General features: G+C 46.5%; 1 protein-coding gene across 1 annotated transcript in view; it reads left to right on the forward strand.

Moving 5' to 3' along the window:
* Nucleotides 1-10,994: 10,994 nt before the first annotated feature.
* OTULIN (OTU deubiquitinase with linear linkage specificity) overlaps nt 10,995-15,536 on the forward strand; it is a 40,875-nt gene continuing 36,333 nt past the window's right edge. The window contains exons 1-3 of the mRNA XM_044293326.1: nt 10,995-11,095; nt 13,590-13,748; nt 14,233-14,457. Of these exons, the coding sequence (XP_044149261.1) occupies nt 14,294-14,457 (164 nt within the window). The 5' untranslated portion in view covers nt 10,995-11,095; nt 13,590-13,748; nt 14,233-14,293. The remainder of the gene's footprint in view (nt 11,096-13,589; nt 13,749-14,232; nt 14,458-15,536) is intronic.

Genomic DNA, 15,536 nt, shown 5'->3' on the forward strand with positions numbered 1-15,536 from the left:
GAAAAATATACTAAAATAAAAATGACATAAAAATAATCCCCCACTTAACATTGAGAAATAGGCGCAAATATTATTTACGTGATCAAACAGAAAACATGTACCAAAAAACAAACAAATGGAAAAAGTGCCAGGAGGGAGGGTGTATGTATATGTAGCAGTCTTGAACTGGTTAATTGAGCTTGGTTGCGATACAGTATAAATGTACTGAGCTTGGTTCTAAAACCATATTTAAAGGGAATCTGTCATCAGCATTTCACTTTTTTAACCCTTCCCATAGCTCCCTAGCATGCTTACAGTTAATAAAAACGTTACCTCTGGCATCAATCCTGGACTTATAAAACCATAAAAAACGATCATTATAACATATGCAAATGAGGGCTCGCAAGTGCCCAGGGGTGGCGTTACCCTCGTAGGTGCCCTGCTAGCTCAGCCTTTTCATTGCTTCCCCCGCCCTTTCCTACCCTCCGCCCGCCCATCCTTTTCCTCTGACCGCCTATCTACCAACTTGTTATTCCGCCGAGATCCCGTGCCTGCGCACTCATTCCTTTGGCCGGCGCATGTGCACTGCGATGCCCATTCTTTGTATGGCATCACAGTAATTAATGCGCATGCGCCGATGGACCGCCTCCTTTGTTGTGTTTTCGCATCGTTAGCCGGCGCATGCGCAATAGTTACTGTGATGCCATACAAGGAATGGGCATCGCAGTGCGCATGAGCCGGGCAAAGGAATGAGTGCGCAGGCGCAGGATCTCGGTGGAATAACAATTTGGTATATAGGCGGTCAGAGGGAAAGGATGGGCGGGCGGAGGGTAGAAAGGGGCGGGGGAAGCAAAGAAAAGGCTGAGCTAGCAGGGCACCTACGAGGGTAACGCCGCCCCTGGGTACTTGCAAACCCTCATTTGCCTATGTTATAAAGATCGTTTTTGATGGTTTTATAAGTCCAGGATTGATGCCAGAGGTAACGTTTTTATTATCTGTAAGCATGCTAGGGAGCTATGGGAAGGGTTAAAAAAGTGAAATGCTGATGACAGACTCCCTTTAATGTGTGCTTCCAGTGCATGCTGTAATGAAGTGTTCATGCCTATGATGCTCAATGTGCATATGATTTTAAGATTTTTTTTTACAAATCATTTGATCAGAATTTTTATAAATCCTATATACTTGTATTAAACAGATTTCCATAATGTATGAACATAAAAGGTTTTCTTGGTACCCGTGGATGTCCCACGCCCACCCCTGTGGCCTGGAAGTGGTGGTGGTGGGGCACCATTTCACTGGTCACCTCGGGTAGCAATATGTTCAGAGAGGTGGCTGCAGACAACGGGAATGGTAGGATTTAAATCTGCATGACATCTAAGCAGGGAAGTTGGCAAAACCAGATTCATCAGCACAGAATGTATGGCCTAAACAAAAGATACTGTATGAAAGTGGTCATTAACATTCCCAGTAGTTATGATAGGGACATATCTTAATAGCAATACTAGTAGAAACCTTCTTTTCTCTTGGCCATTGTGTTGAATTGTCTATTTTTCATTGACGCTGTAATATATGGTAATAGTGTATTGGGTTGTGTACATAACTGTGGACTAGATTGTGATAGCACTCATATTTCTACAGACTGACGCCAGAGGCCTACATGGTCCAGTATAAAACTATGTGGACTGCTGGATACTACACACATACTAACTAAACCTTCCAGGAAGTTCTGTGGAATCATGGGCTGTTCATGCTCCATCTGCAATCACTTCTGCCGCCATAAACACACTGGAAAAAGGGTACAAAGAACTCGAGTCTTCTGCTGCTGTGTGAGAAGGAAAAAAGAACCAGAAGAATGGATCACGGGGGACTCATTCCGGTTGGGACAGCCTCTGGAAGAAGAGATTTGCAGGTGGTTTGTTTTTTTTCTGTTATTTTCTATAAATATTTATGCACATTTTGTACATGAATACTTGTTTAGCCTAGGAGTGGAAACCCCACATACAACATTTAGGCATATAGTTACATAGTTAAAACAGTTTAAAAAAAAAGACACCAGTCCATCAAGTTCAACCAAGGGTTGGGTGGGGATGTGAATTTTGGAAAAGGGGAGCGAGACCCAGATTTCTACACATTTTCATAGGCATTATGTTATTTATTTTTAAGAATTCATCTATATTGTAGTTTGTAGCATTATCTGTTTGATGTCTCAAGGGATATTATATCTCCTTATGGAGAATGCCTAATTGGTGTGAGGAGTCTTATAGACCAGGCAATGCTCCAATGGAATTCTGGGAAAAGGGATGCAAATTAGCTCTTAACAAGCTCTGCCTCTAATGCCACCAGATGTAAGGTAGCTATCCTATAAGTCAATGTTCAACCTTTTAAACAGGCCTTGAGACATGACCTGGATAATAGTTAAGCCAGAACCTCATCTACAGACAGCTGTTTGGGGTTATTGTCCCTCATTCATGCAGAGCAGAAAGAATTGATTTAGGCTGGATTCACACCGGCATTGCGGGAAAAGGTGCGGGTGTGCGTTGCGGGAACATGCACAATTTTTACGCGCAAAACATTGTAATGCGTTTTGCACGCGCGTGAGAAAAATCGGCATGTTTGGTACCCAAACCCAAACTTCTTCACAGAAGTTCGGGTTTGGGATCGGGGTTGTGTAGATTGTATTATTTTCCCTTATAACATGGTTATAAGGGAAAATAATAGCATTCTCAATACAGAATTCATAGTACAATAGCACTGGAGGGGTTACATTTTTTTTATTTAACTCACCTTAATCCACTTGCTCGCGCAGCCCGGCTTCTCTTCTTCTTTGCTGTGTACAGAAAAAGGACCGGTGGTGACGTCACTCAGGTCATCACATGATCCATCACCATGGTAAAAGATCATGTGATGACCGAAGTGACGTCACCACAGGTCCTTTTCCTGTACACAGCAAAGAAGAAGACAGAATAGATACCGGCTGCGCGATCAAGTGGATTAAGGTGAGTTAAATTATTTTTTAACCCCCCAAGCACTATTGTACTATGCATTCTGTATTCAGAATGCTATTATTTTCCGTTATAACCATGTTATAAGGGAAAATAATAATGATCGGGTGTCACGACCCACGCCTGACTCCGTTATACCCGGGGTCAGGAAGTCGCAGCGGTTGGCTGAGCGCTCTATGTAAGATAGGGCTGTTTCCTTATGGTAGCTTTCTGGGTTTGCTTTGCAACACTTTTTGGCTCACTCAGGGATCCGTAGCTCCTTCTCCTCAGCTGTTCCTTGTCCAGCACTCCCAAACCTCCTTATATTCCCCTCTCACACGTCTCTGGTTGCCAGATATAGAGCTTCCTGCCTGGACTTCTATACTGACCCACTGGAGCTGTGTTGCTGCGTTCTCTGGTTGTTCCAGAACGTTTCCCTCCGGATCCCTGTTGGACCTTTGTGGTCTGCTGTGGTCGCCCACCTGGGTTTATATGTTTGTCTGTCCTCTCCCTGGTGTTTCCCTCTTAGTGTCAGTGGTGCGGACTAGCGATCCCACCGGCCCGTTCACTATCTAGGGCTCAGTTTAGGGAAAGCCAGGGTTTAGGCACGTGATCGCCGCACGGGTGAGGAACCCGTCTAGGGACGTCAGGGCAGTCAGGTGCCAGCTGCAAGGTGAGTCAGGGGTCACCACCTTTCCCTCTCCCTTGGGCAGGGCTTTCCCTTTTCCCTCCCTGTGCGTGACGCCGGTCATTACATCAGGTCTCCATCCCGATCGTCTCCTAGCCTGAGAGCGGTACGACCAGATGGTCTAAATTTGGCATGCTCAACCTGCGGCCCTCCAGCTGTTGTAAAACTACAACTCCCACAATACCCTGCTGTAGGCTGATAGTTGTAGGCTGTTTGGGCATGCTGGGAGTTGTAGTTTTGCAACAGCTGGAGGGCCGCAGGTTGAGCATGCCTGTTTCATATAATTGCTTCCTGTAGGAGGGCATTTTGTTCTACCCTCTGGTTGATGGATATGGTAGTCCCCAGGGTTGTTAAGATATTTAGAGACCTTTTCTGCGCTAGTGTTTGAAGTAGAAAGCTCCATGATAATACCAAGCGACACGAATGGATGTGGCTTTACGGCTTAGATCGAGGAGTTTCAGCGGCCACTTCATGGCCGCAATAGTGCCGACTGCGCTGTCAGATGTGGAGGTGGCGGACGCTCTTGTTTGATTTTTTGTTTATGATAAGAATCTAACTTTAATGAAGTATAGGGCTCCTGATGAGGTTAGTTTAGGAACCAGAAACGCATTGAGCCAGATGCAGACAGCTGTTTGGGGGTGATTGTCCCTCATCCGTGCAGAGCAGAAAGAATTGACTTAGGCTACTTTCACACTAGCGTTAATATTTTCCAGTATTGAGATCTGTCATAGGATCTCAATACAAAAAAACCTTGCTTCTGTTTTGTCCTCAATTATTGGGGAGAAAACGTAACTGAATAGAACGGAATGCTCTAAATGCATTCCGTTCTCATACCGGAGAGCAAACCGCAGCATGATGCAGTTTGCTTTCCGTCCTGAGATGCGGAGCAAGACGGATCCATTTTCTCTGACACAATAGAAAACTGATCCTCCCCCCATTGACTTTCAATGGAGTTCATGACGGATCCGTCTTGGCTATGTTAAAGATAATACAACCGGACCTGTTCATAACGGATGCAGATGGTTGTATTATCAGTAACGGAAGCATTTTTTGCTGAACTCTACCGGATCCAGCAAAAACGCTAGTGCGAAAGTAGCCTTAACCCCTTCAAGACCAAGCTAGTTTTCACCTTAAAGAGGACCTTTCACCAGAATAAAACTTCTAAACTAACTATACAGGCATGTAGAGCGGCGCCCAGGGACCCCCCTGCACTCACTGTTATACCTGGGAGCCGCTCCGTTCTCCCGTTATTGCCTCTGGTATCTTCATAGTTAGGCTCCACCCAGGGGAACCTGCCGGCGCCTCCTTCTCCCATGCTGCAGCGCTGGCCAATCACAGCGCTCAGCTCATAGCCTGAGAGGCTTTTTTCTCTCTCAGGCTATGAGCTGAGCGCTGTGATTGGCCAGCGCTGCAGCATGGGAGAATGAGCAGCCGGCAGGTTCCCCTGGGTGGAGCCTAACTGTAAAGATACCGGAGGCAATAACGGGAGAACGGAGCGGCGCCCAGGTATAACAGTAAGTGCAGGGGGGTCCCTGGGCGCCGCTCTACATGCCTGTATAGTTAGTTTAGAAGTTTTATTCTGGTGAAAGGTCCTCTTTAAGGACCAAGCCATTTTTAGCAAATCTGACATGTGTCACTTTATGTGGTAATAACTTTAAAATGCTGTTACTTATCCAGGCCATTCTGAGAATGATTTCTCGTCACATATTGTACTTCATGATAGTGATAAAATTGAGTAAAAAAATGTCATTTTTATTTATAAAAAAAAATGTACCAAAAATTTCAAAAAATGAGCAAATTTGCAAATTTTATTTCTCTACTTTTATAATAGATAGTAATACCTCAAAAAATAGTAATTACTTTACATTCCCCATATGTCCCCATGTTTGGATCATTTTGTGAATGCCATTTTATTTTTTGGGGACGTTAGAAGGCTTAGAAGTTTAGAAGCAAATCTTGACATTTTTTAGAAAATTTCCAAAACCCACTTTTTATGGACCAGTTCAGGTCTGAAGTCACTTTGTGAGGCTTACATAATAGAAAACACCCAAAATGACCCCATTTTAGAAACTAGAAAACTGATTAAAAAAAACTTTGTTAACCCTTTAGGTGTTACACAATAATTAATGGAGATTAAATTTCATAATTTCACTTTTTTGGCAGAATTTCCATTTTAATACATTTTTTTCCAGTAACAAAGCAAGGGTTAACAGCCACATAAAACTCAATATTTATTACCCTGATTCTGTAGATTACATAAACACCCAATTTCTGATCGTAAATTGCTGTACGGGCACACGGAAGGGAGCAGAAGGAAAGGAGCGCAATATGGTTCTTGGAGGGCCTGATGCACCCCTAGAGTAGAAACTCCAAAAAGTGACCCCATTTTGGATATTACAGGATAAGGTGGCAGTTTTGTTGGTACTATTTTAGGGTAGATATGATTTTTGTTGCTCTATATTGCACTTTTTGTGAGGCAAGGTAACAAAAAATAGCTGTTCTGGCAACATTTTTTGTTATTTACAATGTTCATTTGACAGGTTAGATCATGTGCTATTTTTATAGAGCAGGTTATACGGATGCAACAATACCAAATATGACTACTTTTTTGTTGTTGTTGTTTGTTTCAGTTTTACATAATAAAGCATTTTTTTAAAAAATCATGTTTTTTTTTTCGTTTTTTTTTGGGCGATTGTCTTAGGTAGAGTCTCATTTTTTTGCAGGATGAGATGACAGTTTGATTGGTACAATTTTGGAGTGTATATGAATTTTTGATCACTTGGTATTACACTTTGTGTGATGCAAGGTGACCAAAAATTGCTTTTTTGACACCATTTTTCTTTATTTTATTTTTATTTTTACAGTGTTCACCTGAGGGATATTTTTATAGAGCCGGTCGTTATGGACGCAGCAATACCTAAGGCTACTTTCACACCAGCGTTAGGTGCGGATCCGTCTGGTATCTGCACAGACGGATCCGCACCTATAAATGCAAACGCTGGTATCCGTTCAGTACACCGTCTGCATAACTTAGTAAAAAAAAAAGTCTAAGTGTAAGTCAAACGGATCCATCCTGACTTGCATTGAAAGTCAATGGGGGACGGATCAGTTTACAATTGCACCATATTTGTGTCAATGTAAACGGATCCGTCCCCATTGACTTACATGGTAAGTCAGGATGGATCCGTTTGGCTCTGCACCGCCAGGCGGAATGGAGGTGGAACGAGGCCAAACTGATGCATTCTCAACAGATCCTTATCCACTCAGAATGCATTGGGGCTAAACTGATCCGTTTGGGGCCACTTGTGAGAGCCTTCAAACGGATCTCACAGGCGGACGCAGAAACGGCAGTGTGAAAGTAGTCTAATGTGTCTACTTTTTTATTTATTAAAGTTTTATACACTAATATTTTTTAAACAAAAAAAAAAGAATGTTTTAGTGTCTCCATAGTCTGAGAGCCATATTTTTTAAAAAAAAATTTGCGGGATGAGGTGGCGGTTAAACTAGTACTATATTATGGGCCATACGCCTTTTTGATTGCTTGGTGTTGCACTTTTAGTGATGTCGGACACAGCAATACGTAATATGTCTACTTTTCTTCCCTATTTTTCACAAAAAATGTTTTACTTTATTTTGGAAAACCAACGCTTATTTTGTTACTTGAAACTTACATTTTTTTAATTATAAAAAAACTTTTTTTTTCACTTTATTTTACTTTTTATATTTGTCCCACTGTGGGACTTCACTAGGGCTGCAACGATTAATCGATGTAATCAATTATATTCGATAACTGGATTAGTTGTAGACGAATCCAGTTATCGAATAATCGCCGATTCGTTGCTATGCGGGCGGGCGGTCACTGCATCTTTATTTTACCTTTTTACAATGACGCTCCTGTAACAGCCAGGCAGAGCGGACGGCGGCGTAACGTCACTCACTCACGTGACACGCCTGCTCCGCCTCCTTCATTCATGAGGTGGGCGGAGCAGGTGCGTCACGTGAGTGAGTGACGTTACGCCGCCGTCCGCTCTGCCTGGCTGTTACAGGAGCGTCATTGTAAAAAGGTAAAATAAAGATGCAGACGTGATTAGTCCGACTTATAAGCATCGGGGCCGGGGCTGTTATGGGGAGGGGGGAGGATCTGTCTATGGCACTGCTATGGGGAGGGGGGTCTGTGTATAGCACTGCTATGGTGAGGATCTGTCTATGGCACTGCTATGGGGAGGGGGGTCTGTGTATAGCACTGCTATGGGGAGGAGGGGGGTCTGTGTATGGCACTGCTATGGGAAGGGGGATCTGTGCACTGTTATGAGGAAAGGGATCTGTGCACTGTTATGAGGAAAGGGATCTGTGCACTGTTATGCCCATAACAGTGCACATATCCCCCTCTCCATAACAGCGCCACCCACAGATCCCCCTCTCCATAACTTGCGCCGCCTACAGATCCCCCTCTCCATAACTGCGCCGCCCACAGATCCCCCTCTCCATAACTGCGCCGCCCACAGATCCCCCTCTCCATAACTGCGCCGCCCACAGATCCCCCTCTCCATAACTGCGCCGCCCACAGATCCCCCTCTCCATAACTGCGCCGTCCACAGATCCCCCTCTCCATAACTGCGCCGTCCACAGATCCCCCTCTCCATAACTGCGCCGTCCACAGATCCCCCTCTCCATAACTGCGCCACCCACAGATCCCCCTCTCCATAACTACGCCACCCACAGATCCCCCTCTCCATAACTACGCCGTCCACAGATCCCCCTCTCCATAACTACGCCGTCCACAGATCCCCCTCTCCATAACTGCGCCGTCCACAGATCCCCCTCTCCATAACTGCGCCGTCCACAGATCCCTCTCCATAACTACGCCGTCCACAGATCCCCCTCTCCATAACTGCGCCGTCCACAGATCCCCCTCTCCATAACTACGCCGTCCACAGATCCCCCTCTCCATAACTACGCCGTCCACAGATCCCCCTCTCCATAACTGCGCTGTCCACAGATCCCCCTCTCCATAACTACGCCGTCCACAGATCCCCCTCTCCATAACTACGCCGTCCACAGATCCCCCTCTCCATAACTGCGCCGTCCACAGATCCCCCTCTCCATAACTACGCCACCCACAGATCCCCCTCTCCATAACTGCGCCGTCCACAGATCCCCCTCTCCATAACTGCGCCGTCCACAGATCCCCCATAATAGTGTCGTCCACAGATCCCCCATAATAGTGTCGTCCACAGATCCCCCATAAGTGTCGTCCACAGATCCCCCATAATAGTGTCGTCCACAATTTGTTTTAATATGGCCTTTGAACATATTTTTTCAAGTAAGATCATATAAACCTCTCTGTTTTATAATTTTGTCGTTTTTGCCGATTAATCGTAGAAATTAATCGGCAACTAATCGATTATTCAAATAATCGTTAGCTGCAGCCCTAGACTTCACCTTTTCAGGGTTTTATCCAGAGGACAGATCATCGGTATCAAAGTCTTGGAAAACCCTTTTAATGGGTGAGAGGCCTATTCTCTGCTCTGCACTGATGAGATGCAGAGGTATAGTCCAGAAAGGCCCTCAATGTAACGCAATGTCCCAGAATGACAACTTATCCACTGTATAGAGCAGGGATCTCAAACTGCGGCCCTCCAGCTGTTGCAAAACTACAACTCCCAGCATGCCCGGACAGCCTACAGGTATCAGCCTACAGCAGGGCATTGTGGGAGTTGTAGTTTTGCAACAGCTGGAGGGCCGCAGTTTGAGATGCCTGGTATAGAGTGTGAAAAGTGTCTGATCAGTGGTGGTCTGACTGCTGGGACCCCCACTGTAAAAAAAAAGCTTTCAGACGTAGTAGAATTTTCTGCAGATTTGAGGGCATGATGCAGATGTTTTATACAGATTTGATAAGAAGGCGTGCAGCGTCTTGTGTCAGATTCTGCACAAATCCAACAGTAAAGCCTAAAGGTCCATTCACATATCCTTGTGTGTTTTGCGGATCCACAAAACACGAACAGCGGCAATGTTCTATTTTTTTCAGGATCTGAATTGCGGACCCAGAAGTGCGGGTCCGCAATTCCGGATCAGGGCCGTACATCGTGTGGCCCCATAGAAATATATGGGTCCGCAATTCCGTTCCGCAAAATGCGGAATGGAATTGCGGATGTGTGAATGGAGCCTTATTCACACTTCAGTGATTGTGAGCCAAAACTAGGACTGGAGGCTACACAGACATAAGGTATAAGGGAAAGATCTGCACCTGTTCTTTTAGAGCCGCACCTGGTTTTGGCTCACAATCACTGATGGAAATCACTGACCGAATACTGACATACTAATAAAAGAGCCCATTCACACCACTGTAAGCCGTCTGCCAATCTGCCTCCGCACCACAAAAGATAGGACATATCCTATATTTTGCTGTATACTGCCAATTGACTTGAATGGGTCTGCAATGCAATCCACACGGCTGGTACTCGTGCACTATGGTCCGCGATGCAATAAGGGAGCAGCTTACATTCGTGTGAATGAGGCCTAAGGCATTAAATAGATTGCAGCATGTTTCATAGTGGAGGTTTTCTGGCATTGACAGTATCTCTGTACATATGACGTGACTATATGGCACTACTGTGTGGGCAGGCTCGGACTGGCCCACAGGGGAATCCCTCGGTGGCCCCCTGAGCAAGGTAGGCCCCTAGTCTCCCACCCCCTGCACAAGTGGCACATAACACAGCAGACTTACTGCACTACATACATATATTCAATGTACAGCACCTCAGCATGCCTATGTTCATATAAAAACTTTCTAAAATATTTATTATATTTGAATGCATCCGTACGGTGGGCCCCCAAATACATTTTACTGTTGGCCCTAGGTGCCCCAGTCCCACACTGACTGCGGGCATGAGGCCTGATACATGGGGCACACAGCATAAGCATGTATGACCACTGGTACAAACCAGGGCCATGGATGGAGCAGGACACTGCGTGATTACTGCAACTACAACCTTCCATGGCAGTAGCTCAAGCCTTCTTTTGGGATGACTGAATATGATTTACACGGAGAGCCGCAGCCCAGGGACTCTGCTTCAGCAACTGGAGGCAGGGTCCCTGGCAGCACTTTAATTCCATCAGCCGCGCACACTATGCCAAGACTGAGCACACGCATCACCCCACCAGCCCACACCAACCCGACTGAGCCCTAAGTCGCCTACAACCAACCAATCACCAGTCGCCGCTCAAACGGTGTCGAGTACACCAAAGCCCTATGACACACCTTCCCTGATTGGATGGTTATTCGTGGCAAGCTGATTGGACCCTGGCTCAGGGCGCGTTGATTGGCTGTAAGTGACAGACTGGGTGGAGGTTTGAGGCAGGGAAGTGCACCGCGGAGGGACCCCACTTCCGGTGCTTCCCGCCGTAGTCGCTGCGCTACGTTACTTCGTGGCGACGTTCCTGTCAGGTACGAGTGTGTGATGGCGAGCAGTGTGTATCTGACTAGTGAGTGGCACCCCGCTGTGCCCACCTTCCAGTGTGCCAGTGAACCTCTTCACTTGTGGTCTGTATTGACATAAACTAGAAGCTGGTACCCTGTGCTAAGAGGTCGCATGATGTGTGACAAAAGTGCATGTGTGTGTATAAATATATTATACAGACTTCCCGGAGTCCAAGGGTACAGATTTTGAAAAGTGAAGTTTGAAGGGTTTTTGCCAAGTTTTGGATCAGACTCCTAGCAGAGCGCTGGCCTCTTCATGTGAACAGGCTCATAGAAAGTCTAGACGATGAGAAGGGGCACAGCGGTCACGGCCTCTGCTATGCAGTGTCTGTTGGCAGCTTAGTTCTCGATGAAGACCCTACTAGACGGTGCAGTATAATGCAGTCCTGGCTGCTCAGGATGCCTGGGCACATTGGTGTAAGGAGCAGCCTGACCTCATGTACATGGCCACATCCATATATAGGTTAAACCCTACTAGACGGTGCGGTATAATGCAGTCCTGGCTGCTCAGGATGCCTGGGCAGTGTGGGCACACTGGTGTAAGAAGCAGCCTGACCTCATGTACATGGCTACGTCCATATATAGGTTAAACCCTACTAGACGGTGCAGTATAATGCAGTCCTGGCCGCACAGGATGCCTGGGCACACTGGTGTAAGAAGAAGCCTGACCTCATGCACATGGCCACGTCCATATATAGGTTAAACCCTACTATACGGTGCAGTATAATGCAGTCCTGACCGCACAGGATGCCTGGGCACACTGGTGTAAGAAGAAGCCTGACCTCATGCACATGGCCACGTCCATATATAGGTTAAACCCTACTAGACGGTGCAGTATAAGGAGTCCTGGACGCACAGGATGCCTGGGCACATTGGTGTAAGGAGCAGCCTGACCTCATGTACATGGCCACATCCATATATAGGTTAAACCCTACTAGACGGTGCATTATAATGCAGTCCTGGCCGCACAGAATTTCTGGGCACACTGGTGTAAGAAGCAGTCTGACCTCATGCACATGGCCGCGTCCGTATATAGGTTAAACCCTACTAGACAGTGCAGTATAATGCAGTCCTGGCCGCTCAGGATGCCTGGGCAGTGTGGGCACACTGGTGTAAGAAGCAGCCTGACCTCATGTACATGGCTACGTCCATATATAGGTTAAACCCTACTATACGGTGCAGTATAATGCAGTCCTGACCGCACAGGATGCCTGGGCACACTGGTGTAAGAAGCAGTCTGACCTCATGCACATGGCCGCGTCCGTATATAGGTTAAACCCTACTAGACAGTGCAGTATAATGCAGTCCTGGCCGCTCAGGATGCCTGGGCAGTGTGGGCACACTGGTGTAAGAAGCAGCCTGACCTCATGTACATGGCTACATCCATATATAGGTTAAACCCTACTATACGGTGCAGTATAATGCAGTCCTGACCGCACAGGATGCCTGGGCACACTGGTGTAAGAAGCAGTCTGACCTCATGCACATGGCCGCGTCCGTATATAGGTTAAACCCTACTAGACAGTGCAGTATAATGCAGTCCTGGCCGCTCAGGATGCCTGGGCAGTGTGGGCACACTGGTGTAAGAAGCAGCCTGACCTCATGTACATGGCTACATCCATATATAGGTTAAACCCTACTATACGGTGCAGTATAATGCAGTCCTGACCGCACAGGATGCCTGGGCACACTGGTGTAAGAAGCAGTCTGACCTCATGCACATGGCCGCGTCCGTATATAGGTTAAACCCTACTAGACAGTGCAGTATAATGCAGTCCTGGCCGCTCAGGATGCCTGGGCAGTGTGGGCACACTGGTGTAAGAAGCAGCCTGACCTCATGTACATGGCTACGTCCATATATAGGTTAAACCCTACTATACGGTGCAGTATAATGCAGTCCTGACCGCACAGGATGCCTGGGCACACTGGTGTAAGAAGAAGCCTGACCTCATGCACATGGCCACGTCCATATATAGGTTAAACCCTACTAGACGGTGCAGTATAATGCAGTCCTGGGCGCAAAGGATGCCTGGGCACACTGGTGTAAGAAGCAGCCTGACCTCATGTACATGGCCACGTCCGTATATAGGTTGCCCAGATACCTGCTGGATGTAATTGCAGAACACGCACGTGCAGTGATGCCTGACTCTATAGTTATACAGTACACTTCCTCTTTTGTCGTACATGACTTCTGCTATTTTTCTACTGAGGTTGCTCACCTCCAGTACTGCTGTCATGCCCCGGTCAATAGAGACGGGATGTTGTCACCAGCACGGATGGTGTGTGACGAGGTGATCTGTCATTGCTGGACCAGTTCTTACTTCATTCAGTGTAGTCATAGAACGATTGCTGTGGGAGGCGACACATTTCTGTCCACACCGGAAACTCCTCAGCAGTTTGACTATTATTGATGTTTCCACTGAAGTGTGATGGGACAATTGTACACCTGTTTTCATTGCAGCAAAGAGGAGCCAGATGTCCCCGTGAAGGAGGAAGTGGAAGGTCCTCCTGAGAGCTCGCAGCAGCTCGAACCTGAGATTTTCAACTGTGCCGTGGAGGTGTCCTTTTACACAAGAAGGCAGACTTTACTTCCTGAAAATAGCAATGAGCTAGAAGATGGGTGAGCGCTCTATCATGTGTTCTATCAGGTTATTCCATGTAAAATAATTTACACGAGACGCACTGCCGCATGTGGACGGGCTGTCCAGCCTCCGCACTTGCTTTGGACAGTCATCTGCTTCTCATATTTGAACTGGTTTTGAAAGCTTTTTCCCAGCAGTCATTGCAGAAGGCATCTCATACATACAGTTTTCTTATCGTTTAGATTTCTGCTTTGTGTGAGACGTGCAGGGTCTGGACCCCCTTTGGTCATATGATGAAGCATTAAAGCCCCGCTTTGGTATTGCAGCTCATTCACTTGAATTTGGCTAAGCTACTGCACTGTGCGCCACTGCGTCTGCCTAGAACTGCAAAACGCGTGGCCCGTTTGTTCTCGTGATCATAGTGGATCTCAGCAGATGGACACCCTGCAGTCAGGTCTACAGATGAGTTACTGTTTTAGTTATAGCTTTAAGACTAATCGCTATTTTGTCATACACTTTCAGAGAAAGTCGTCTTGATTTTCTGGATGGTGGAGAAATCTGCACTAAGAAGATTCAAGGAATAATGGAGCTGGAACGTGTGAATTTTGTCGGTGTGGATCCCAACCCAAAAAGATCGTCTGGAGAGTGGAGCAATCCAAACGATGGTAAAGCAGATGTTGGAAACCTGCCAGAATGCAGTAAGAGGTCCAGGTTGTTCCAGGATCCCCAGCCGGAAATGACTCATGGGTATACCAAGATTTTAAGTCCTGTCAAATGGCTTTTCCCAGCATAATGCGTTTTTCATTATTTTAGGACAGTGATAGACAAACTGTGGCTCTCCAGCTGTTGCAGAACTACAACTCCCAGCATGCAAAGACTGCCTATAGCTTTCAGCTAACAGCAGGGCATGGTGGGAGTTGTAGTTTTGCAACAGCTGGAGAGCCACAGTTTGCCTATCACTGTTTAGGCGATAGGAGACAGAAAACATCCGAGCTTGCTATCCTATGTATATGCCAAAGTGGGCTGCAGTAAACGATTATTTCAGTAATCGAGTATTCTATCTATATTCTTTTTTTTTTTTTTTTTTTAACGATTAATCAAGTAATCTAATAATAAAAAATGAATTAATAGACTGTTTTCCTTTATAAAAACTCATGATACCCCCTGCCATCAGTCCCCAACACCCTTCGTTCCCCCCTGTGTGATCAGCCCAAGGGCATCAGTTCAATTACATGCAGTGATGTCCTCTGCAACATGGGGAGGAGCAATCGCTATGCCATCGCTCACCCACGTGCAGGACAGCGGTGTGCTGATGGCAGATTGCTATTATTCCCTATTCACCCTAATAGAGCTCTATTAGGGTGAATAGGATCTTACTCTCCCTGCTGCCCTGTGCCTAGTACACACAGCAGCAGGGAGCTCACCATGGCAGCCAGGGCTTTAGTACCATTCTGGCTGCCATGGTAACCGATCGGAGCCCCGCGGTTGCTGGGGCTCCGATCAGAACTGCCACCATTGAAATTACTTAGGTTGGGGGGCGACACTGTCACCACTGCAACCAATGACTTTAATACTGGGGGGGGGCACTGTGCCACCAATGATAACCTTTAATTACAGATACAGGAGGCGGGTACAGCTGGCATCTGTCTCCTGTATCTGTAATTAAAGGTTAATTATCATTGGTGGCACAGTAGCCAGGCACCTGCTATGCTGGCTGCTTGATTCTGGGGAGGACACTCAGGAGGAGGATGCTGCCGTTAGCCGAGCACACTAGCTGAGACAGCGCAGCGTTAAATCATCCCCTGTCCCTCCTCCTGCTTGAATAT

This window comes from Bufo gargarizans, chromosome 5, assembly GCF_014858855.1.
Source record: "Bufo gargarizans isolate SCDJY-AF-19 chromosome 5, ASM1485885v1, whole genome shotgun sequence".
NCBI classification, from domain to species: domain Eukaryota; kingdom Metazoa; phylum Chordata; class Amphibia; order Anura; family Bufonidae; genus Bufo; species Bufo gargarizans.